Here is a 27,131-nt window from a genome sequence, read left to right as displayed (position 1 = left end):
CAATAAAAAGTTGTTTCTAAAAAAAAAAAAAAAAAAAGTATTTCTTGTTGCTTTGGTCAAAGGAACAAAAACGTCATTTGGAAGAGGTATTTTAATGACAATGTAATCTAAGGGACCGAGTCACATAGTTTACAACTTTGGGAATTCACGAAGGGCGTTTACCTGTACTATCTTTATGTCCATTAGATCCGTCCTGATTGTGGACATTAGGATAGCCCCCATTCATGTGAATAGGGCCTAATGTAATCTCAGTGTTTCATTATTCTTAGTGCCTCAGTTTCTCTTGAAAAGGACAGGGCTTTAACTTGTTTCTTGGCCACCATACTAACATTTCCCAAAGTTGGAGAGGATTTTCCAAAAGGCTTGCAAATGTAAAATGCTCAATGCATTGTTAAAGTCGTTTTTGATAAGGGGTGTATCTAGAATAGATTGATCCAGTAAGAGAGTGTGCCAGATGACAGATTTATTACGGCCGCATCAAGTAGTGCCCAGTAAATCAGTACGGCATGTGTTACTGATGGTTGCTGCAAATGAAATTATAATTTGATGTGTGGTTGCCCCGTAGAATTAGGTCAATGAAAGGTTACCCTTAATTGTATGCACTGGGTCTATGTAGCCATGGGTCCACCTACCCTGAAAAAACAGGGGGAAAAAATCATTAGACTTGAGAAATTTTGTTTTGATGGTCAAGATTAGGGGATTAATTGAGGAAGCTTTAAAATTATTATGGAGACAATGGATAGCATTTGTCAGGGAAGCAATGGTAGTCTTTAAATGAGCTAAATGTTCCTTTGGGTTGCTTGATTGTAAACCCACCTTCTAAGGTAGCAGTATTTCCTTTGCTTCCCTCCCATGGTTTCCACCACGTGCCATCTGTTCATCTTGTATTTCTTACTACTAATAACGAGACCTGCAGATTTATTTACATTAACTGTTAATTTATTAACAGCATTAAACTTGTTCAGGGCTCTCAGGGATTTCTGCAGACTAGTAGCTGTAGGATCTAAAATAATAGCATAATCTGCGTACATGTGAACTCTGTTCCTGAGGCATGTCACCCTCCTTTAACAACTGCATTAACCTTCATAACCTCTCGCTCGCGCTTGTTGGATCCCCCTGAGTCCTGATGATGATCCTGCCATTCTTATCGGGATAGAAACACCATCGACTCTAAAAACACGGCCCCTGTATGATTGTTGAGAACTTGCTCTAACGCGCTGTGCTGTTCTTGTGTTTGTTGATGCACTTGTTGATCACAAATTATCACTTGAGTGTGTCACCTCAAAAGAGAGCACAAGCATCTCTGTTTTGCACCAATATTCACTTGGCTGCAATGTGTCTTGAAATTGTTTTTCAACAACACATTTGAATGAAATATTTTCACCATCTGGTTCTTTGCATCAAAAGTATTGTTACTAGGGATCAGTGTGTTTTTGTTATGTTCATGAAGATCTTGGCATCTGTATTCAGAAACACTATTTTACGATATGATGAGTACTTATCAGAATCCCTTCCTGGTTTAAGAATCAGTGTGATAACCGCATTGCCCATCGTGAGGGTCACCCCTGCCATCTCTGAGAAGGAGTTAAATAGTCTCTCCAGAGACTGGACCAGACAGTCAGTGTTATTTTTATTGAAGCCTAAGGGAAAGAAATCTAAGCTGGGGGTTTATTAGGCTCCGTTGGTATTTTTAAGATTTTTGTTTTTTCTACAGGTTTACCAAGTTTCTCCACCCATCTTGGGGCAAACACCCCACACATGTTCATGTTTGAGGGCCCTCCACATGCGTCTACGGAGAGCCTGAGTATAGATTTCATTAATATTGGGTAAACGGTGGTCTCTTAATCTGCTCAAATGAAAATATGTCTTACTGATCTGACTTAAGGTATGCTATGTGTGCCTTTCCTGTCTGAGCACAGAGGCATAATGCCAATAGGCTGTTTGTCTTATTCCCCCTCTTGTAAAAATATTGCTTCAAACAATGCAGAGCTAGCTACACATTTTGAGTCCTAAATGCCTGTAACTGGGCCACACCGAAAGTTATATTTCATTGTGATTTCAAGGAGGGGTTTTGCTTATGAGTCTGCTCTGCTACATTTAATTGTTCCTGGCCTTTCTGTTTCACCAGCTGGTTGTCTTCAAACAGCCGCATAAGCAACCTACAATTGAACTGGGTACCCTTGGGAGAGGATCTTCCTTTCCCACACCATTTCCACCTATGAATGGTCTGAAACCATACGAGAACCTTGAAGCTCAGGCAATATACTCTGAGAAACAAACAGATAATAAATCCTGGTGTACATGCCAAGGAGCAGAGTAATCTTTCACCCTTTGATTGGCAAATAGTCACACATCCTGCTCCGATATTCTGTCTTTGAGTTTCTTGAGTAGTGCTTTCATGTACTTCGCCGACCAAGTTGATCTATCTAATATCTGGTCCCAGGTCAAGTTTGAGTCCCTCCCCCATGATTAACACCGCTTCAGCCCCACTAGCATAGATTTCAACAATGGTAAAGAGGAAATCTTATTGCATGCTGGGCCCATACATACTGCTAAAAGTGTGAGGCATGTCTCCCAGTGTAATGTGGAGAACCAGGTAACGCCCACATGGGTCCTTCGTGATCATATATTTAGAGGCTGTGGCTCTATCATTAATCAAGATGCCAACCCCTGCTTATTTAGATTTGGTGCATGCCCAAAGTTATTGCATGTAGTGCACACTGTGCATGCAGTGGATGACTCTCTGGAGAAGATGCATTTCTGGCAAAGATGTAATATCTGCATCTGCTTTCTTCAGGTATCTCCAAACCTTGCACCTTTTTGTAGGGGAGTTGAGGCCCCTAGCGTTTTTACTTGAGGCACAATTATTGAGTCTTTGGACTCGACAGTATGTCCCATATGGTGTGGTCTACCCCTGTTTTGGCCCCCAACAATTTTAACAGCAACAATAAGTAAAAAGGATTAAGAAAATACAAATCTCTAAACTCTTTCCTCCACCAAGCTTGAGTACTATACACCTGTGGTTTCCAGTGTCCATTTTTCCGGGATGGGCTTCAACTTTCATCTGTGTCAATCTCTGCTTCCTCCCCCAGATACCTGGGATTAGATTTAGCAAAGAAAACCTCCTGGGGTTCCGCTAGGATTTGTATGCATGCATTGTAGCTAGTTAAGATAGCCATCCGCTGTTTTGTGTCTCTTTCTTTGAGTAAAAGGTGATACTCTAGTTATAAACCATTTATTAAAGTGTGTTCCTGAGGTATCCACATATGATGTAGTCAAGCCAGCTATACTTACCTTAATTTTTTCGCCTGTCTTGTCTACGCTTCTTTCTGTAGTATTCTTGGATACCTTGACAGAGTCACCTGAGTTCACCTTGCATCGTCCACTGCCTCTTTATGAGCTCTTTCCAGACCCTCCTCCTCGTACTGGGGTGGGTTTCTAATTTTTGTACCTTTAGGCCTTCCTTGGGTGTATTTTTTGTAGTGTCTTGTTGTTTAAAAGAAATTGCAAGTCCTCAGAGTAAAGACATTTATATTTGATATTGTTTGTTCTCAATTCTTAGTGATATCTTGAAAAGCTTTCCTTTTGGATAGCTTTACTGCAGCCAAGTCTTGGTATAAGGCCACTTTGCTGTCTTTAAAATAATTTTTTTTAACTTTCTTGCTGCTTCCATAATCCTTTCTTTCAGTGGAAATCTCATGTGCTTTACCACCACATCTTTAGGGTGAAGCCCTCTTCATCCAACTCTATACGCCTTTTATATTGACAGAGTGACCCCATCCTTCAACTGTAGGAGAACAGAGAACAATTCTTGCACATATGATGTAGTGTAAAAGCCCTCTGTCTCCTCCTTCAAGCTTCTAATGCAGACATATTTACTTAGGGCATTGGGGCCTTTTGTCGCCATTGCTTCTGCAGATATGGCTTTTGCTGCCAGGAAGAAATGTTATATTTTCGTGGTCATGCCGCAATACCAATGAGGACATCCATATTCCATGTAGATTCACTACATGTGATTTGTAGTGGTGGTGTGTCCCAATAATTTGGAAGCAACAGCACACTGAGTAACTGTGAGAAGTTGGCCTGGCATATGCTGTTCCTAGTTATAGGGACACCTTGCACCAGTCCAATTCGACTCTTATTGATGATAGGTTTAAGACAACCTTTAAAGAAAGCTATCCTAGTGGTAGCTGTGGAGAGCAGCCTTCAGGCTAAGTCTTGAAGGAGTGTTAAGCTTATTGTTTTACCATAATAACCTCTTGAATAACCAAATGAAAGAGTAGCCCACACAGGTATATATATAAAATATATGTATTTATTCTAGACAGAATCCCACAGTCGCTTTATGTGACTAGTGGCAAAGTTACACTTCAAACAAGCATTTATAAACACAATAAATAGCACAGAAATCAACAGGGGGGGACCAAACCATATACTAAAATAGTGGTACAAGAACCACGACAATTCTACAGGCAATGCCTAGGGCATTCAGGATCGCTTGCCCCTTCAGAATCCACCCACAGTTATGAGGAAGGGGTCCCACGGGAGACGCGTGCAGTGCAAAGAGCTGCTATCGGGATCGCAATGTTAGCCTATGGAGAATGTCGCGGTTTGAAATAAACAGATTAAAAATACTTCTAGCAGGAGTACAAAGTTAAAACTTTAGACTTAAGCTTTTGAGATGCCCACAACCCCGAGAGTACCGAGGTACCACTGTTACCTGCCCCAGGGAAGCCGGGGGCATAGGTCGTTTCTGCTGTCGGGTCGCGGGCTGATTTTCAATGGGAAAATAGTCAAAAGTTCTGCTAGCCAAAAGCGTCGATGATGCTGTGAAGATCAAAGATGTGAAGAATGTAGAGAAGAACCTGAAAGCAGAGGGGACAGAGTCTGGGTCACAGCAAAGCGACCAGGAGGCTCAAAGCAAAGAGCCCTTCGATGTCGGGTGCTTCAGGTGAGAGGTGCTGTTGCTTGGATCTGCAGCCACGGGCTCCGGGAGGCTTCAAGGAAGGCCAGCTTCCGGAAGGCGACTGACCCACAATGGATGAGGGTTGCTGCGGTGTTAGTGTCCGGATTGGATCCACTAAGCCTTGGCAACCGCAACCCACGAAGAATAAACAAATCAGGCTACAGTGCAGACCCACGAAGTCTGGGAGAGGTCTCCTTCAAGGAGACTGTAGAGCAGGCCTTGAGCAACCAGGGGAACTCTTGTTTTCAAAGATAAACCTCCGCTAGGGCCCACAAGTCGAGAGACAAGGGACCACGGGAGGCGGCAATTTGGAGTGCGTAAAAGGGCACCCACGGGCCACCGGAGGGGGCTAGGGCACTGGTCTTTGGCACAATTGCTGTAGAGTTTTTGGCTCGTAAACAGGCCAAAGCGCAACTTCCCCACTGGTCAGGGTCATGTGCTATGCAAGAAGAGGCCGGGGTCTCGGGGTATTGGGGATCTCGGCACCCACGCGGTCCACGGTGCCCAAACTCGTTGAGCACACTTACTGGCCTCTGGGATGCGCTGGAAACCCACCTCAAGGGTTCTGGAAGACGTCGAGGTTCGTGAGAGCAGCGAAGTTCCAACCGGGTCACTTGCAGTGTTTCAGGTGCCTGCCAAGCAGGGGGATAACTCCTTTATCCCAAGGGAGATTTCTTCCGTCAGCTGGGCAGCAGCTCGTCGAAGATCGGTTCTGTAAAGTTCCAAATTAATCTGAGGCTCTGGGGCCACGTTATTCACCTTTATCCCCAAGATTAGGGGAGTGTCCAGAGTAGTGTCCACCAATGGCTGGTGAGGCAGCAGTGGGTGGCTACACCCTCTCCCCTTTGTGTGTTTCCCGCCTGGGCGAGGGGCAGGATGCCCCTGAACCGGTTCCAAGCGGTGTATGGAAAATTAGGTCTCTGCAGCTGCCTACGTGCAACTCTGGAAGGACATTTGGTGCACCCACCCTGTTCCAATCCACATTATCCTGTCTGGGGAGATGCTAGCACCTCCCTGCCACAGGAGCCCTATTGTCCAGCTGGCGAGGCTGGGGTTTTCCCCAGCAACAGCCAGCCAGGGTCGTGTAGGTGGCGGGCAGTAGCCATTTTGTGAAACTTGTGCACTTTTAAATTGGTGTCTAAATTCTACCGCTTTTCCCATATCGCCCTTCTAGCAAGGGGGAATCGTACCCTCATGCCCATGGCTGGACTGGGGGTATGATTCCTACATGTTTGACACCAAACACAATGTGGTTCTGTGTATCCATTCTCAAGTTATCGCGATATCGCAATAGACTTATAATGCGGTTTAGAGTATATGGTATGGCTACACTACAAACAACCCAGTAACGATTTTACGAAGGTTGCAGAGAGGCCCTACTCAGGTAGGGGTCCCCCCTCACACATACCTCAGCACCCTGCCCTGTAGGATTACCAGGGCCTGCTATAGGGGTGACCTATGAGAGTATAGGTGTTGTAATGGTGTGGGATATAGGGTACCTACATCCCTGTAAGGGGTGCTAACACCACCTTATCCAGACTACAGTAGTGGTCTGGTGGTGTCAGTTTGTCTGGCTGTCCCAGGGTGGCACAATAAGTGCTGCAGCCCTGGTAGGCCTACTGGGGGACCCATGCCCTGGGTACCTAGGGTACCATCTACAAGGGACTGATAGGGCATGCCCAGCATCCAATTAAGTTTGTACCTAGAGTACTCACATCAGTTTTAGGGAGAAAGCAGATAGGCTGGGGTCCTGGATAGCAGGATCCCAGCCAGACTAGTCAAAAACGACTCAAATACCAGGCAAAAAGTTGGGGGCAACCATTAGTCAGATTCCACTCTCCTACATAACCCCCCCCCCCCAAACGAAAGGAGATAAGGCTAACCTTGTCCAGATAAGCCTTTATTTCCTGAGTGGCCATATAAGGAAGAACCTGCACTAGCATGGTTGCTCCCTGTCTCATGGTCCACTTGGGAAATCTTACCCCAAGGGGTTCTAGAGTTTCTCCAAAGTCTAGGGAAATTACCTGTATTGGTTTTTGGGTCAGAGGTGGGCTGGTGGGGTGTCTGAGTCTGGAAGTGAGGCCCTACTTGGGTTGGACTCAACCTCCTCAGATCACTGGCCACTATGGAAGCCTTTCTGCCCATGACGGTGTCATATCTGGCCCTAGGGGTCATCCTCTGGCTGCTTACAGCTGGGGGTCGGATCCCTTTGGCTGGAATAGTGGAGGGCACTGGAAGGTTTGGGGCAACTATGCCCCAGGTTTCCCTGTGCTCAACAACATCCATTTGAGGGGTGCCTATACCTAAGGGTAAGGGGGATCCCTCAGTTTGTAGAGGAATATTCACCTGGCTGAAACTACTCTGCTGGGTGTCCCTAATCTGCTGATGAGGGGGTTCCTCTGGACAGGGGCCCCTTAAGGGTCCACTGACCTCCCTGACCTCTGCAGCCCTGGGCTGACTGAGGCAGGGTAGAGAGGGGCAGGATACCTGCTCCAGACTGGGTACCACCTTGGAAGGATCCCCTGCCATCAGAGAGGTGGGCAGGCCAGGCCTGTCCACTTCTGGGGCAGTTACTTCCCAAGGGGCAGGGTCAGTTCCCTGAGAAACTTGACCCTTACCTGTAGTCTGGTGGGGGGAGGACTGTTCCTCTTCCCCTATGCTCTCTGTTTGGGTAGAGTGATCCATAGTTTCAGGCTTCACCCTTTCTACTTTCTCCTGGGGTGGAGGTGAGGCCCTCAGGGTCTCAAGCACTCTCTCAGGGATTCCTACCATTTTCAAATGGGCCTTGTGGTCAACCTCAGCCCAGGCTGAGATTTCCAGGTCATTCCCCAGTAGATAGTCTACAGGCAAGTTTGGAGACACTGCCACTCTCTTTGGGCCAGTGACCCCTCCCCAGCTAAGATTTACCACTGCCATGGGATGGTCTGTCCTGATTCCATCTATATTGGTCACCTGGTAGCTAAACCCAGGTAAAAGCTGTTCTAGGGGCACTAGCCTCTTGGTCACCATGGTGACACTGGCCCCTGTGTCCTTATAGGCCACAGCCTTCTGACCATTGATCATGGGCTCTTGTCTGTACCTGCCCAGAATACTGGGGCTCATGGTAAAGTTGGCAAACCCCATGCCACCATCACAGACTAGAGTTGCTTGTGCAGGGGACCTGGTTAGGCCAGGGTCCACCTGCGTTCCCCAAGAAAACCCAACTAAGTTTTTGGGTGCACTCCCACCACCTGGGGGATTACTACTAGTAGCAACAGGAGGTGTTGGAGCTGTAACTGGAGGAACATTTTCTTTATTGCCATTCTTTGGACAACTGGAGTCAGTTTTCCAGTGGCCAGGCTTCTGACACACATGACAATATGGTTTCTTTTTTGAAGAGGAAGGATTTTGGGACCCACCCCCAGCACTGGGTTTTTGTGGCTCTTCAGGGGACTTCTCTGTTTTATTATCCCCACCTTTCTCTTTGGGTTTGGTAGAATCTTTCTTCTGGTCACCACCTTAGTTCTTGGGCCTGATCCTGGTTCTGACCCATTTGTCTGCCTTCTTTCCCAATTCTTGGGGAGAGGTCAGATCAGAGTCCACCAGGTGCTGGTGTAAGAGTTGGTTATGACAATTATTAAGAATCTGCTCCCTCATTATGAGATTGTACAATCCTTTATAATCATTAACTTTACTGCCATTTAACCAACCTTCCAATGCCTTGGTAGCACAATCAACAAAGTCTACCCAATCCTGATCCTGTGCTTTTTGGGTGTCTCTGAACTTAAGTCTGTTTTGATCAGTGGTTAAGCCAAACCCATCTATTAAAGCATCTCTCAGGATATAGTAATCATCAGCATCCTCTTCTCTTACAGTGAGGAGCTTGTCTCTTCCTTTGTCTGCAAAGGAGAGCCACAGGATTGCTGCCCACTGCTCTACTGGGACCCTTTGTACTTTACAGGCCCTCTCAAGAGCAGAGATCCATTTGTGGATATCATCCCCTGTCTTATAGGGGGGCACAATCTTGTGGAGGTTCCTATTGTCCGGGACTTTCTCTCTAACTCTAGGGGTTTCATTACTGCCACCAGGGGTCTCTAGACCCCACTTTCTTGAAGCTTTCTGAAGCTCCAGGGCTTCCCTGTCCAATGCTAACTGTTCTCTTTTAAGCTGTACCTTAGCCTGCTCAAATTTGATCAGTCTGCATTTCCTCTCATGAGAGGATTCTCTTCTCTGAGAAGAGGCAGAGGACCCTTTGGATCTCCCAGAATGGTTGGATCCCACTGAGGGGGGTCTGTTCCTTCTTGCATCCACCACTCTCCCTTTAGGGATGGAGGGAGTGCCTCCTGGGCCATCACCTCCATGTTGTGAGTGGTTTGTTTCTTCCAGGTCAGGATCTTCATCCTCTTCCTGGTCCTCATCAGAGTCCACTCTGGGAGTGTCCTCTTCTGATGGATGCCCACCCAACCTGTCTACCCCACCAGACCCTATAGTCTGCATAAAGTCTGCTATGAGCAGGATTTCCCTGAGACGTTGGGTATTGGCACCTTTGTTTGCCTTAAGTTTCCTAAGGGTGCACATCTCCCTGAGCTCAGCAAAGGAGAGATGATCATACTTGTCGACTGGGACCCTTTGGGGTCCTTCCAGAGCCTTATGGGCACCTGAACCTAAAGACATTTTCTAGTGTAGTGATAGTGATGTATCTACCTACACTAAGTGTGGCCTACTGAACCCTCTCTTGAGTTGTAGTCAAGGTGTGCTAAACCCTCTACACACAACTCTAAGTTTAGTAGAACTTATTGTATTCTAGCTTGAATTTATATGTACCTTTGGTACCAAGTGGCGTTCACTTTAGAAAATCAATTTGTTATCTGGTAAAACAATGGCAAGCTTGAATCCAACCGCTGCACACCAATGTGAGAAGTTGGCCTGACATATGCTGTTCCTATTTATAGGGACACCTTGCACCAGTCCAATTCGACTCTTATTGAGGATAGGTTTAAGACAACCTTTAAAGAAAGCTATCCTAGTGGTAGCTGTGGAGAGCAGCCTTCAGGCTAAGTCTTGAAGGAGTGTTAAGGTTATTGTTTTACCATAATAACCTCTTGAATAACCAAATGAAAGAGTAGCCCACACAGGTATATATATAAAATATATGTATTTATTCTAGACAGAATCCCACAGTCGCTTTATGTGACTAGTGGCAAAGTTACACTTCAAACAAGCATTTATAAACACAATAAATAGCACAGAAATCAATGGGCCCCAGGGGGGGACCAAACCATATACTAAAATAGTGGTATAAGAACCACGACAATTCTACAGGCAATGCCTAGGGTATTCAGGATCGCTTGCCCCTTCAGAATCCACCCACAGTTATGAGGAAGGGGACCCACGGGAGACGCGTGCAGTGCAAAGAGCTGCTATCGGGATCGCAATGTTAGCCTATGGAGAATGTCGCGGTTTGAAATAAACAGATTAAAAATACTTCTAGCAGGAGTACAAAGTTAAAACTTTAGACTTAAGCTTTTGAGATGCCCACAACCCCGAGAGTACCGAGGTACCACTGTTACCTGCCCCAGGGAAGCCGGGTGCATAGGTCGTTTCTGCTGTCGGGTCGCGGGCTGATTTTCAATGGGAAAATAGTCAAAAGTTCTGCTAGCCAAAAGCGTCGATGATGCTGTGAAGATCAAAGATGTGAAGAATGTAGAGAAGAACCTGAAAGCAGAGGGGACAGAGTCTGGGTCACGGCAAAGCGACCAGGAGGCTCAAAGCAAAGAGCCCTTCGATGTCGGGTGCTTCAGGTGAGAGGTGCTGTTGCTTGGATCTGCAGCCACGGGCTCCGGGAGGCTTCAAGAAAGGCCAGCTTCCGGAGGGCAACTGTCCCACGTCAGATTAGGGTCGCTGCTGTGTTAGTGTCGGGATTGGATCCACTAAGCCTTGGCAACCGCAACCCATGAAGAATAAACAAATCAGCTACAGTGCAGACCCACGAGGTCTGGGAGAGGTCTCCTTCAAGGAGACTGTAGAGCAGGCCTGGAGCAACCAGGGGAATTCTTGTTTTCAAAGATAGATCTCCGCTAGGGCCCACAAGTTGAGAGACAAGGGACCGTGGGAGGCGGCAATTTGGAGTGCGTAAAAGGGCACCCACGGGCCACTGGAGGGGGCTAGGGTTCTGGTCTTTGGCACAATTGCTGTAGAGTGGTTGGCTCGTAAACGGGCCAAAGCACAATTTCCCCACTGGTCAGGGTCGTGTGCTATGCAAGAAGAGGCTGGGGTCTCGGGGTATTGGGGATCTCGGCACCCACGCGGTCCATGGTGCCCAAACTTGTTGAGCACACTCACTGGCCTCTGCGATGCACTGGAAACCTACCTCAAGGGTTCTGGAAGTCGTCGAGGTTCGTGAGAGCAGCGAAGTTCCAACTGGGTCACTTGCAGTGTTTCAGGTGCCTGCCAAGCAGGGGGATAACTCCTTTATCCCAAGGGAGATTTCTTCCGTCAGCTGAGCAGCAGCTCGTCGAAGGTCGGTTCTGTAAAGTTCCAAATTAATCTGAGGCTCTGGGGCCACGTTATTCACCTTTATCCCTGAGATTAGGGGAGTGTCCACCAATGGCTGGTGAGGCGGGAAAGGGTGGCTACACCCTCTCCCCTTTGTGTGTTTCCCGCCTGGGCGAGGGGCAGGATGCCCCTGAACCGGTTCCAAGCGGTGTATGCAAAATTAGGTCTCTGCAGCTGCCTACGTGCAACTCTGAAAGGACATTTGGTGCACCCACCCTGTTCCAATCCACATTATCCTGTCTGGGGAGATGCTAGCACCTCCCTGCCACAGGAGCCCTATTGTCCAGCTGGCGAGGCTGGGGTTTTCCCCAGCAACAGCCAGCCAGGGTCGTGTAGGTGGCGGGCAGTAGCCATTTTGTGAAACTTGTGCACTTTTAAATTGGTGTCTAAATTCTACCGCTTTTCCCATATCGCCCTTCTAGCAAGGGGGAATCGTACCCTCATGCCCATGGCTGGACTGGGGGTATGATTCCTACATGTTTGACACCAAACACGATATGGTTCTGTGTATCCATTCTCAAGTTATCGCGATATCGCAATAGACTTATAATGTGGTTTAGAGTATATGGTATGGCTACACTACAAACAACCCAGTAACGATTTTACGAAGGTTGTAGAGAGGCCCTACTCAGGTAGGGGTCCCCCCTCACACATACCTCAGCACCCTGCCCTGTAGGATTACCAGGGCCTGCTATAGGGGTGACCTATGAGAGTATAGGTGTTGTAATGGTGTGGGATATAGGGTACCTACATCCCTGTAAGGGGTGCTAGCACCACCTTACCCAGACTACAGTAGTGGTCTGGTGGTGTCAGTTTGTCTGGCTGTCCCAGGGTGGCACAATAAGTGCTGCAGCCCTGGTAGGCCTACTGGGGGACCCATGCCCTGGGTACCTAGGGTACCATCTACAAGGGACTGGTAGGGCATGCCCAGCATCCAATTAGCTTTGTACCTAGAGTACTCACATCAGCTTTAGGGAGAAAGCAGATAGGCTGGGGTCCTGGATAGCAGGATCCCAGCCAGACTAGTCAAAAACCACTCAAATACCAGGCAAAAAGTTGGGGGCAACCATTAGTCAGATTCCACTCTCCTACAGTAACGTTTCTGGAAAAGGAGCCATCTGGCCAACTTCTAGATTACAAGCGTTGGGGGGCACCCACTGAAAGTTGGACTGCAAGAGTGGCTGCACAACAACTGTTTGGTGACATGCGTCCCCATGTTCCTACCTCAATGTTAGTCTGTTTGAACTGAAGTTCAGGTTCTCAGTGTGGCGTTTAGCTCACTCATCAGGTTTTAACTTTTCCCCCCACATCATCCATCTAGGCTCTGGGTAGGCCACAAGGCCCCGTATTTGTTGCTATGGATATCTCCCTCATTGTGTTTGTAAACCGACACAGCCTGGCAAAACCTCCACTAGTGAAGGTACATTCTGAGGCTTTTCCCGATGTCCTTTGGGAATTTGTGCAAGGATCTTCTACCCCATTCTGTCTAGTGGCATATCAAGGAGTATTAAGGTAGTTGCTTCTCTGCACCGATGATGAAAAGGGGATCTTCTCTAATGTTAGCAAAAGTGGTTTCTGTTCTCCACAGAGGTCTGAAACCTGATTGTGGATCTTGATGGCTAAGATTAGATTTAATTAATTCTGCAGTGGGTTTTTACAGCAAGCAGCAATGACTGCATGTTTATGCTGATTGGGAGCAAATCCTTCGAAGAAGAAGGTATTTTCCATGCTTGTGCTGATAGTAATGAAATTAAAGCAGAATTATTTCAAGTGGGCTGCAGGGCATGTTTCAATATACAGGATAGAGGGATCTTTGGTCAATACAATGTTGACTTCCACCTGCTTAAAGAATGAGGGGGAGACCTGAAGTAGGGGAGGGCTGATGGGTTGCTATGGTAACAATATGTGTTTACCTGAAATTGAGGCAGCATATACTATATTTTTACCTTCTAAGGTGGTCTTTATCATGGTAGTGAGAAGCTTGTGGGCCAATAATTCCACATGGTTATAAGTTACAAATAGATGTTAAAATCTTTGTTTGCTTGATTTGGTTCAATAGAAATGTATGCTATTTTGACATGCTATTTGGATGCATTTGTGTTTCAGCTAGCTGGAGGTTCAGTGAAATACTTACTTGATGCTCTAGTGAAACAGAGATCTACAAGTTGTCAACACCTTCCATGAACATGACACCATACAGTCTATGCAGTGTGGGCTTTTGATCGGTCTTACTGTGTAGTAAAGGATGATGTTACATGCTTGAAAGAGAGATGGTAATTAGTGAGTGACCTGACCATATCAGTGACTATACTAAAGAGCTTAAACCCATGATACTGCATGCGAACATCAAGTCTAGAATGTGGCGCCCAGAAAGTGTTGTCCCACTAATTATCCTAAAGCATATGGGTCGTTGATTAAGCATGTAGTTGTTTTGGAATGAGGTTTGTCAGAGATTAAAAACATTCACCAAAAGAATTATATAAGCTTGGACTACAACTTTATGGTACGGTTAACAATTTCTTCCAAGAGGGTGGAACCAGAGATTGGGGAATGATATATCTTGACTAATGAGCTGCCATGTTGTGTAATGCCACGCACTTAAATGGTACACATGATAGGTAAACTATTACTCTACAGGTGATTTTTGTGGAATAGAACACAGCTCTACTTCTCTTCTAGTATAATTATTTCTATGCAGGAGTTTAAAACTAGGAGGAATCTTTCCACCCAACATGGTGTTGAAATTGTTCCTGAATCAGGTCTCAGTGAGAATGAAGTTGTGGTTTTGCTTCTCTTAACGTATGTGAAACACATATGACTTTGACTATATTTCTTTCTAAGATGGTAGTCGCAAGAAGGAAGTAAACCTGTACATAGATATAGACTTTATTATGGGTTCAGTCCAGGTATATGTATAACATGGAGGCCTTACTGATCAAAGTGGATGGGATGAATATAGGGGTGTACTCTTCCATGCTCACCTGGATTCTGTTTTTTTGGCAACTGAGTTGTTGTCCCAAATATGAGCGCAGATTGGTAAGGTGGGTTTGAAACTGGGTGATGTTGCACTGTCACTCTGTGTGTGGTGTCTTAATTGAACAGAAATGTTGGTCTTTCAGCCTCACTAGTTCCACAACAATTCTATAGGAGCTCGTAACAAAAGTGAACTTTCTTTGAGTTGGACAGAGGTTGTCTTTACTTTAACTGTAAAGAGTACAACATCTGAGGTTAAGTGGTGTCCTCTTTCAGGTTAATGGGAACATTTTTACCAATTATCACCTCTTTGTGTTTTTTACAGTTTGAAGACAATATTCTTAATATCTGTCTTGAACTACTGGATAGGAACACCAACTATCGAAATGACCCAGTTAAAGACTGTTCCCAGAGAAATGATGCCACCTATGTGGGCAGGATAGTAAGTGCAATGGTGAGTATCTGATGTATCTATGGTGATAATAGTTGAAGAATAGATTACCATACTTTAGTAATTGTTAGAGGCACATATCATAAAATGAATTAATTCAACTTTCAGTAATCACACTATTTTGATGGATACAGAACAGATAATGCTGGGGTTAACCCTCAACTTTATACAAAGCAGCAATTTGTTTTACTGTCTCCTGTTTATTTTTATTCTGTCTCTCAGATTAGGAGTCTTGTTTCACCTTTGTCATCTCAGTTCTTAACATTCTTGATTGAAGTCACTCACTCACATAATTAGATATCATAAAAGTGATACATCCTAAGCAGTATTTAACTTTCAAATGTTATATTTGAGGTGAAGTTCCAGAAGTGTCTTTGGTTGTTACAAAATGTTACTTCATAACTCTTTTCTCGATTTTCTTCTTCAATTCCTCATCCTGATTTTCTTTTTTTTACCTTCCTTCTCTCTTTTTGTGAAATTCTCTGCCAGGTTAATAGCAATGATGAATATGGTGTTGTGGAGGGAAGATGGGAAAAGGATTTCCCAGGCGGGGTGGACCCAAGTGCCTGGAGTGGAAGTGTTGAGATCCTTAGGAAATGGCAGAGTGATGGATACCAGCCTGTCAAGTATGGTCAGTGCTGGGTGTTTGCAGGAGTGATGTGTACAGGTATGTCTTAATATAATTATGTTTCTCAGTAGCAGTGTAGACACACTGAGCCCAATTCACAAAGTCTTTGCTATGGGTAGATGTGACTTACTCATGCATTACTTCTGTCTTTCTCATCAAATTCAGAGTAAGGCAGTAGTGATACAAAAGTAAGTCAAAGCAATAACTTTGTTAATTGGACCCACTATGTTTTATCATATTGAAAATTGAATTAGTTGAGACCAAAAGAGAATTTAAAACTGTTCATTTTAACTAAATTGCTTGAAAAACTTTGTCCTGGGATGACTACACTGTTGAAGTGCTGACCAATCACAGCTCATGAAACAACATAGCATGATGACAATTTTAACATGCCTGAGAGAAAGTTGTTTGTCTGTAGGGAAATGCCATGTTGATATGTGATCCCCTGAACACTAACTGAAGCCCCTTGACCACTTACGACTCCTCTTCTCAGCAAGCCACTTTCTCAGTTAAAAATGTGGATACTGATTTGTGCCCATATAATTGAATGACACTTAAATAACCAAAACTCTTACCAGCCCCACCCAAAACTAACAAAAGCCACCGAGTTGTCCCCTCTGAGCCATGGTTTACTGATAAACTTAGTGTACAAATACAGCTGTGCCATAGTCATGAGCGTAAATGGAGGACCAATTACTATCTTAAAGCTAAAGAAACCTATAAACTCTCCATCCAAGCCTATAAAGATTTCATTCATAAGGAAAAGGCTTTGAACTTTACTTATAAAATTGAATCAACAAAATATTCTTCTAAAGAGTTGTTTGCAACGGTCAAAAAACTATCTAAGCTCCCCGAGATAAAAAATAATATGATCAACTAATCGTTCTGCAAACTCTAGCTACCTTCTTTCAAGAAAAGTTTAAATCTGTCTATGATAATTTATCGGTTACAGGGAGCCTTTTTGTCTCTTGGCTGGAGATACCACTGTGGGTAATTTAGACCTAGCAACAGAGTCTGAAGATCTCAGCCACAGAGATGCCTTGTTAAACTGCCCTACTGGGTTAAGAAATTGTTTCAAGATGGTTCAAGAAGGACAACAAATGTTCGTTTTTAGGCAGATGACAAACAACTACGACTAGTCATGTCTTGGAGCATCTTGAAACAATTTCTTAACCGTTGAGCAAAACGTATGGGTGAAGAGCTCTCCAAGCCTGTAAATGGGGTTATGATTGCCAGAATCCTTTTGGGAAAGCCTAGTGGATGTAAAATAGTTACATGTGGTCATAAACCTAAGTGTATGACCACATTTATCTCTAGGAATAGAGGTCTGAAACATCACCGGGCTGTGTGGCGTACTCTGGGTATCCATTTGGAGTATCGGATTTGACAGCAGTGGAGGAGGGGAGTTGTGTTCAATCTCTTAACGGGTGCAGAAATGTTGTAAGTTTACATTGTCTAGGTGACTTTCACCAGGAAATGTTTGTTTCTTTTTCATTTTTGCCTTTATTGTGCTCAGTAGTGCTTACTTGAAGTTTAGAAGAGGAAAGAGAAATGCCTCATTTGTGTGAGAGCATGGGTTCAGATTAGTGATATAATATAGCTTCTTTCCAAGCTGAATTTGCTGACAGTTTAAGGGGAGAGTTTTTTCTATGGGGTAAAGAATTTTCCTTGCATAGAAAAATTGTGTTTGCACATGGGAGTTCTCTGTTATGTGATATGATGGTATGTTATGTTATGCTATGTTACAGTATGGTTTTTAGGTTTTTTAACGTGTGACAAATCCCTGAAAGGGCGTCCTGGCCTAGAGAAATCTGAAACAAGGGGGTGATATCTTTTGGCAAAGCCTTTTAAGCCCCTATATATGAACTGGAGATGAATCATCCTTATGTTAACCACTAGAGAGTTCCAGTGTATTGCTGCCAGGTGGGAGAAGCAACGAGCACCAGACCACCTGGGAAAGATATGAGGGATGGCAACCAGATTAGCAGAGGCAAAGAGAGCAGGTGGATGGCAGGGTCTGAATTTGCGTCTGAGATTTATAGAGCCAATTTTGGAAACAGCATGATGGACAATGCAGAGCAATTTGAAAATAGTGCACTTCCGAATAGGAAGTCAGTGGAGATTTTTAATGCCAGAGCTGATAGAGACACATGACGGCAGGTTCAAAATGAAGCGGCCTGCAGAGTCGTTCACATTCTGCAACTATTGGGACAAATATGCTGGGATGATAAGACAGGGAGAATTTCCATATTCCAGGAAAAAGATGATACAAGACTGGATCATAGTGTTACTAGCCGAGACAGAGAGCATCCTTTACAAAGAGAAATAAAAAGCAGAAATCTAGGTAAGATTACGATCAAATATAAAACCTGGATTTCTTACTGAGCTCATGGTGGGCAATATGTAGCCCAGCTCAGGAGGCCACCACAAAGTTGCCCAAATGGACGTCTTATTACCAAAATCAGAACTGCAGTTTTGATACTGTTTAATTTGAGGCAATCATATTCCATTCATTTACCTACCTCAGGGATACAAGAACATTTTTTTTTAAAATGCCAGAGACGTCAGAAATAGACAGTGATTTGAGTTTCATCAGTGTGTGACATGATATATGTAGCTAGAGGAGTAATGTACATGTTAAATAAGTTGGGTTAAGGGGTGACATGTGGGGTACTCCATAGATGATGGATATGCTCACTGAGTGAAATGGTGAGAGATAAACCAATTGAGATTGTACTGATGGAAAAGAGCATTTGAGAGCTGGTTGACAGATACCCAAATGGAAGAGATGAGAAATAAGCATATGACAGAGAAAGTATCAACAGCTGCAGATAAGGACCACCTTGGTTCAATATCATTCTGAGGTCGTCCGATACAGACCATGGGGCAGGTTTGGTGCTGTGTCATGCTTAGAAACCAGATTGGGCTTGATTTCAAATAATAGGAACGTTGCAGGTTAACTGACCTTTCCAAGTGTTTGGAGGGGAAAGGCAATAGAAAGACAGGCTGGTCTATTGATCAAGACCTTAGGTTCCACAGGGTGGTGTTCTAGTAAGAAAAACTCAAGAGCATGTTTCCAAGGGTCCAGGATCCTAGCAGAAGTTCATCTTGACTCAGTGCTGTGAGACAATTACTCCATATGTGTTCTAGAGGCGTTCCAACTTTTGGGCGGTGCGAGTGGTGCCACCGTGTGGGTGCCAAGGTCGGGGGGCGCTATTTGTGCTCTGAAATCGGCGCCAGCCGCACTGCCCAAAAGCCTGCATGGTTGAACACTGTTGTCCCTCTTTCTTTCCACGATGTTAAACTTCGTAGAAATACAAGAGAAATAGCAGTGTTAACCAGACCAGGAGGCACGTGTTATGCCCACCCATGCGCTGCAGTAAATATTTGCTTTGCTTTTGGGCCAGAAAATAAAATAGAAGGTTTTACTTGCATGTGTGGGTGTTTCATTTAATTGGTCTAGCCACAGAGAGCCGAGCTCTGCTGTCTACTCGCACCATCAGTATGGCTTCTTACCACCTTGATTACTAGAGATATTCTATGCCAGCTCAATTTTGTGCAATTCACTTTCGGTTTGTGAATTGAAACAAAGGAAGTTGTAGGCAGGGCTGGCTCTATGGTGGTGCAACATATATTATGGTTTTAAAAGGACCTGCTGCTGCATTCTTTGCCTCCAGCAATTTTTAGGCAACAATAAACATGTCACGATCACTCCAGTGATTAATGTTCTTTCAGGAGAGAGACTGGAGTTTTGTCTAGTGGAAGTTTTGATTCATCGTAAGGTAGCACAGAGGGTTAATATGCCTGCTGCAAAGAACGTGTACCATGCACATCACAAAGAGCTTATCATGTAAATAAGTCAGTGAGCTACTGCTTCTGTTAGAGAGATTCTATTGGTAATTGCAGTTTATAAGTTAAAATCCTAATGTAGAACAATGAGCAATTAACTGTCATCAAAGAGCTGCATGAAAACTGCATTGTATAGGTTAGAGGATTATGATTTTCTCCCCAGTCTTTCTTTATCCTAATGTTGCAAAATTGGTTCATTTGGGCAGAAATCAATTCTTATTATTAAAGAGAACCCCCAAACACAGCGTTAAGTTTTATATTCTAAGTTTGTGCTTCTCCAGACCAAGCACTCTTTAACTATACTGCCTACAAGTATGGATGGCATGACACCTATTGTAGTCCCCTGTCTATGTAACGTTTCCCATACACTGATTTACACATGTTTACTTGATTCAGTGGCATAGTAGGGGGTAAAGGGGGGACATCCCAGGTGGCACGAGTTTTAGCGAAGGCAGCCTCCCCCCGCTCTTACCTGCCGTCTTGGGGCAGCAATACTCCCCACTCTTCAGTTGGCCGTCGTGGGTCGGCAACTCCAGTGACCGCCACGGGCAGCCAAAGGGCTAGCTATGCCCCTGGATGGATTGTCTCTGTGTAATATGTGTGATGTAAAAGGCTCTGACACCCTAGACTGGTATCAGTGTTGCTATAAAACTAATTTAATGCATCTGTGAGGGAGTAGTTATGGAGACTTGAGGGGCACTGTTGAAGAGTGGCCGTGAGGAAATCCCTGAGGGAGGTGGTCATTGGGGGCGCCAACAAACATTGTCGCACAGGGCGCCACCAGCGCTAAAGCCGGCCCTGCGGCGTGTTGCATCACATAATTTATCTGAGTATCATCTGTGACTAGCAGTGCAACGCACAAAGAGCAATGAGTATTAAAGTTAGTAGTAGCATTTTTAATGTCAGATGTTTCTATTAAAGGCCGCGAACGAAGGTGGGAGACTAAGGGCCTGATTTTGATTTTGTACCACTTGTTTCAATTACCTTATTCCCAAGAGGTGAACAATCAACCTAAAGAACATTCATTGTAAGATAAGGGAAAGTGTGTGTTAATTCAACCCATGTCTCAAAACTAACCTATACAGTCATCCCTTACAGTCCAAATATAGCCGGCTTAGCTAGCCAATGCTTTATTTACCCCAATAGATGTATAATCCACCGGTTCAGAAAACATCTTTTCTGAATGAGTTCCCCTAATAAACAATCCTTTGAGAGACTAAGGCCAAGATAATGTTGATCATCGGTGACCTTAACTTAGGGTGAAAGGGCAGACATTAAAACTGTCAAGGACCCCCATGACAACATGTAGGTACTTAGCTTACGACAGGATGTGAGAGGTGTAAATAAAGGCAAACTCACACTGGACTGGATCTGGATCGTACGTTTAATGACAACCTTGAAATAATTTTGAACTTGCAGATGCACTCACAAATACAGTCCTACTGCTCTCTCACCTGCATCAACCTGATGAACCCAATATGCATACCCATCACCTGCACAACAATGTCAACCCAAGTCTCTTCCAGTGTTGATGGGTTTAATTCAACTCACAAAGCAAAAAAATTCCAATCTTCCCACTTGCATTTTAACCTCCATTAAAACAGATAGTATGCTTTTGATATATCTTAACACCTTCCAAAACTAGAAAACCCAAGAGGGGCATTAAAGCAACAAAATAGTGGTTCACTTAAAAAGTAGCAGAGCCAAAACATGTTAAATGCAATCTGTAACAGCACTGGTGGATGTCATAGGCAACACAGGACAAAATGATTTGCAAGTTAAATATGAAAGGATACCACAAAGCCATCAAATGACTAAAAAAAGCTTAATACAACACTAAGGGCCTGATTAAGAGTTTGGCGTACGGCATACTTTATCACAAACGTAACGGATATCCCATCTACCATATTACAAGTGCCTTATGATATAATGCCCTTCTATTTCAGCAGACACGACTTTCGTTACATTTGTGATGCAGTATCCCATCTGAAAATATTTGAATCAGTTGCTAAAGAACTGACTTATACATTGGCAGTAAGTATACTCTGTCACAACGGTGATGGAGTATGCTTACCACCAGTGCTGATCATGTTAGATCAGGGCTCTCCAACCTTTTCTGTAGTGAGAGCTACTTCTGATCAGTGACCATCATGAGCTACTAAAGGCCAAGCAACTTACACATTTTTATGAGAGACCCCCCATGCCCAGCTTCACTGACTTTAAGCCTAAATGCTCGACAGCTAAAAAAATAGTTTGTGGACTTGCCGCCCAGGGCTGGCTTTTGGTCCACTGAACAGCCTAATCAGAGGCACCTTGGACCTGATGGTAATGGCATCGCTACAACCATAGATACATCTTCCCACCAGGATTTGTACTTCTCCAACTCTTTATGTGTTCCAGGGTGTGGGGCCAGCCCTGGAACCCCTCACTCCTCCGTCTACATAACCTTTGCATTGGAGCTGGCAGCTCCCGATGACCTCTGACAAGAGGCATGTAGGTATTTACCCATATACATTCTCCATGGTTCCTTTAGGTGCCACTTGGACTCTGTCCTGCAGTAATGCGAGAGGAGAAAGTACACTTCTGTGCCACCAGTTTTAACCTTTGGGCAGCAGACGCTAAATTACTTTTATAACTCAAGTCCTAAAATATATTGGGGAAAGTGAGCCATTATATATATATTCTAGATTAGTTTATACATTTTGTAAGTTAGCCTCTCAGAGCAGTCTGAGTGACTGTGAACCCAGGCGCAGCTGAAAGCGAACAAATGGAAATAGCATGTTTGGCCTGTCCTGATCGCTGCAACCAGGAGTCTCACTGAGCTAGCACCAAAACCATGGAGGCCAGGCAGGGATGTCTAACATTGAAGGATGTCCACAAATCAAGTAGTGCCAGGGTGCCCTCTGTCGTACAAATAGGATAATGTTGATTGTATAACCCTGCCTTGAGCACAATGACATGTTGCCATTTGCATGCTACCTTTCAGCTAGCTATGGCATATTTTGTGAAGGTGTTACAACCTGTGGTCCTCTTGAGAAATACAGTAGTGGAGCTGTAAAACAGCTGTTTGAAGCGCCCTTAATGTAGCTCTGAACCTGCGCCTTAGCTCACCTCTAAGCGCTTAGTTGAAGTTGCTCTTCCAATGCTTTTCCATTTACGCAATTTCTGTCCCCCTACTGATGGAGAAATCCAGCCTGTTTTAGTCAACCGGGCATTTGGTGGCATAAACCCTGCAGCTGTCCCTGGGCATCAGACTTCACACTGCAGGAAGCTGCCAGGAATCCATGAATAATTGTCTTCTCAGATATGTAGTATAGGATAATATTTATAAAGCGCACTTATACCCGAAGGTGTCAAGGCGCTGGGCAGACGGAGGAGGAGAGAAGCGCTCTTGCAGCCATCTAAGATGAAATTAGCCATGTTTTCAGAAGTTTTCTAAAAACCGGGAAAGTGTCCGCATTGGAGATGAAGGTGGGCAAGGAATTCCAAAGCTGGGTGGCTGCTACAGAAAAGGAGTGGCGGTCCCATCTGGACCTGCGGAATCTAGGAGACACCAGTTTTTTTCCAGGTGGAGGAGCTCAATGTCCTCCCAGGAGTATACCATTGGCACAGGGTTTTCAAATGTGGCAATCCTTTACTGTGCATGGCCTCATATACCATGCTCAGAACCTTAAAGGAGATGTGCTTCCTCATAGGAAGCCAGTGCAAGGCACGAATCCCCTACCTGGCTGAATGATGCTTTGCAATGTTAAGGATCAGCCTTGCCGCTGCTTTCTGTACCACCACACAGTAGCTGTGTGGTACAAATTGCCTTTCTTCTTCTCCTCCCAACAAAATGGTCTGCTCACCAAAGTTAGATACAGGGGGACCATAGTTGGGTAACGCGGGAGACTACTCAATTTTTGCTTAGGGAAAACATCTCAGACCTAATAAGGCTCGTAGAAGGAATGGCTGCATGTCCTCCAACCCAATTTAAATGGGCAGACAATTAGCTTTTTGCCAGTCACCATCAGGAAACCCCTGTAGTAAGGGGCAATAAAAAATGAAAAATGCCCCTTGCAGCATGGGAGATGAATCCCATGGCAAGGGTGGCAATTTATAAAAAATTTAAATAACAAAATCCACTTTGAAAATAAAACAAATGTTTGAAACTTTGCCGTATGGCTCCATCAAATTTGACGGAGCCATACGCCAATACATTGGTAGGAACCGCCTTGCCCGCGGCTCCTGTCAATGGTTGAAATGTCCATCAGGCAAACGAACATTTCAAAATTTGGCAGGTGGTTACTCCATCATGGTGATGGAGTATGGAGTAAAAACCACCCTTCAAAATTTACATCAGCTCGTAAGGGAATTTGCAAAAATCACAAGATATTGAGGGTACATCGAGACTCAAACCTGATTACCCTGTTCCAGCTCTGGCCTCTATGCCACATCATCTCGTTCTTTCAAATACTTCATTTGTCGATATTAAGGTTTCTATGGGCTGTCAAATAACCCCAAATTTGATTTAGGAAGTGCGTTCTCCCACCATATGATGGGTGCTTAGGCTTAGCCGACAGGCAATCACACTACTAGGCAAGTCAAATTATTATTAGCTACTGAGCTATGTTTAGCATAATTAGTGATCCCAGTATGTTCAGATGAAGGAAAGACAATATTTAGAGTGATCTACAAGTGCAAAATGGCTGTGTAACAATCTACTACGATTTTCAAGTAATGGTGCAAAATGTATTGAGTATGATGAAAGGAGTAATCAGCCTTCCCAAATGCAAAATGTTCATCTGCAGGTTGCTTGTCAAGATCTGAAGAAGGTACATCGATGGATTGAGCTATCCCACTAGCACGTTGAATTAGTAAAATGTTGATAAATTTCAACAGTTATGTTGATGTACAATCCAACAGTCAGCGTGGGGTTGGAAGTAGTCAGCTAGGACATCAGAAGTACACATTAAATAAGTTGATTCAACTTATGAATTGTTAGAGGTTGCTGTCATTATAAATGCTGAGTATTCATATATTGCTTTTTTATTTATTAGTGCTGCGATGCCTGGGGATTCCCACACGTGCTATCACCAACTTCCTTTCTGCTCACAACACCGATGGTAACCTGGACATTGATCTATACTACGATGAGAACGGCAAATTCCTAGACGACATGTCCAAGGACAGCATATGGTTAGTTGAACAAACTCACTATACTTTTCATAGTGATCACACAGCATCATGCATGAGGTCAGATGGGAGAATATACTTCCTGCTTGATGATGTAAGATCATACATTATAGTCAGCGGTAGTAATGTATGTGTGCATATTTATCCAAATGTGTAAATATGTAATTTTGTAAACAAAAGAATGCTTTACTGCACATGATTGTATCACAAGATAGAAAAACGTTTTTAGAAGTAAACTCAGGTTTGATGTTAGACCGGCAAATACCTTTCATATAGGGAGCCCCATTTAATAGCCCAGAATTGGTGGCTGTATTCACAGAATCATTTTTGTACATTACTTAGAATTGCACACAAAAAAATTGGTCAACTCAGCACACAGAATTTGATCCTGAGTTACAAATGTGGTATCATCGTGGAAATGTCATGACTGCCGAGGTTCTTCCAAGTATAAAGATTTTTTAATCTCTGCAATGGTGCCTATGCAAAGACTGGTATTTCTTCTGGGTGTGAGTCCTTGGTGAGGAATATGCACATGTGGTGAACGTCGACAATCATAACTTTTTGGGTATTCTTGAACATTTGTAGTGCCTTTCTTATACTTTATTGCTCTTCTGCATTTAAGTATTGCATGAACCACGTCCAGGAGGGGCGGAAGTTGGGGGAAAACATACCATGCCACATTTTCCAAGGTGTAAGAGGAAATTCAAGCTTTCACATTAAATACATGCCTTTGAAATGAAGAAAACATGCAGTGGAACAATATTTGCGACAATTTAAAAATTACCTCATACGAATATACACATATTCAGAGGATTTCCCCACAAGGAGCAAGGAAAGACAGATGTAGCCCGGAAAGCTACACAGTTCCTACGAAATTCTCAAATATGCCTAATGAAATACTTTTTTACTTTTACAGCCCTGGCTACACTAATTGTATTAAGGGTATTTTTAACTATAGTTTGCATCTGTACAGGTATATATGAATACTATAAGCCATACTACACTAAGCCAAACTACAAAGCAATGGAATGCTTATTAAGATAGTCTTTTTATTTAAGCATTCTCCATAAAGAATGTCATTATATATATTAATTGTCAGAAATCAGGACCTGTTTTCAGTGTCCCCACACTTTTTGCCTCCATTTTGGCTACTAGATGCTTGTTTTCTGACTCTGTTTTTGCCTTGGGCTCTGCTAACCAAAAACAGGGCCTGTGCTCTGATTAACAGTACATGGTAATTAGGTATAATTACAATTGGTACTGACAACCTACCTGTAAGCCCCTAGTATATGGTAGCGCATGTAGGTTTAGAGGCGCAGTAGACTTGAATCACTTAAGTGTGCCATACTGTGGTGGCTGCTGTCATTTTAAAAGCCAGCCCTGCCTTGCAGGCTGCTCTTAAAGATGAATTATAAGCAAATTCTCTTTTGGAATTAAAGGCAGTTACAAAGTAGGAATCGACCTTATTTTTACATATGGGACCCCTAAGGTATCCCCTAGGTACCATGGCACCCAGGGCTAGGGTGCCATGTAACTATAAGCATGGACATTATAATATTTGTTTGATAAACCCTGGTGAGGGAAATCTGCCAAACTAGCTCCATAGGCTAACATTGCAATATTTTATTTAAGTATAAATATTGACAGGAGTGAGATCAAAATGTCATTCAAGGACTTAAAATGATAGTTACGATAAATCTCACAACTTGCCACTGTCAAATATATAATAACTATCACAGAAAATAAGTTATTAAACTTTCTTTTCTGTAAGCCAAAATCCAGCCTTCCAGCGGTCCTCTCTTGATTGGTTAGCCTCTGTCAGGCTGAGCCAAGCTGTCTTAAAGACCTGTTAGGGAGACAATGGATTTCATGTCGGTGGAGAACTATAGCTGCCTAAGTAAAAGGCAGGATGTAGGAGTGGTGGCCAAACTGGTCTTCAAAAGGAAAATTACACTTTAGGACAGCACAGGCTCGCCCCCACATCCTGCAACCCAAGCCACACAGGAGCCCGGTAATAAGATTAGGGAGCCGGATGGAAGGGGAGTGTTAGGGAATCTTAGCTACGCCAGTGGGGTTGGCTTAGCCTGATTTAACCTCCAAGGAGAGAATTTCTCCATGTTGGATTTTGAAAGAATAGTGCTTTCTGGGACACAAATATGCCACACTTTGGAGTAAGTGGTCATACAGCTGGGTTGCACTCTGCATTCTATTGCTAAGGGGTGCACCCCTACGTGACACCCAGGAACACGGCATAAATACATAAGAGTTGCAAGGCAACTCAGATCTGCTGCCTAAAACTACAAGGAGAAGAAGGACTGCCCAGCTGGAAACCGGATCAGCATCTGAAGGACTACACCTGCTGTACATTCTGTGACTACAGCCCTAATGACTTTGCCTTGCTTCAAGAAAGATTAAGGAGCAGACTTCCTGCAAGCTACAGGTTAACAGAGCCCACGTGCATCATCTCCACCAAGATGTCCCCATCCTGGAGTGTATCCAGTGGACTTTTAAGGATTTGGTGGCCAGGTGCATTGTGGGAATTGTAGCCCCAACAT

General features: G+C 44.1%; 1 protein-coding gene across 1 annotated transcript in view; it reads left to right on the top strand.

Annotated features, from left to right (window-relative positions):
* Window positions 1–27,131, top strand: part of LOC146812222 (protein-glutamine gamma-glutamyltransferase E-like) — a 107,203-nt gene that overhangs the window by 51,617 nt on the left and 28,455 nt on the right. Inside the window, exons 5-7 of the mRNA XM_085619252.1 lie at window positions 14,799–14,927; window positions 15,414–15,591; window positions 24,441–24,579. Coding sequence (XP_085475378.1) covers window positions 14,799–14,927; window positions 15,414–15,591; window positions 24,441–24,579 — 446 coding nt within the window. The remainder of the gene's footprint in view (window positions 1–14,798; window positions 14,928–15,413; window positions 15,592–24,440; window positions 24,580–27,131) is intronic.

The sequence above is a fragment of the Triturus cristatus genome, chromosome 7 (genome assembly GCF_964204655.1).
Source record: "Triturus cristatus chromosome 7, aTriCri1.1, whole genome shotgun sequence".
Lineage (NCBI taxonomy): Eukaryota > Metazoa > Chordata > Amphibia > Caudata > Salamandridae > Triturus > Triturus cristatus.
The sequence above is the reverse complement of the archived record's forward strand: the minus strand, read 5'-3'. Positions and strand labels throughout refer to the sequence as shown.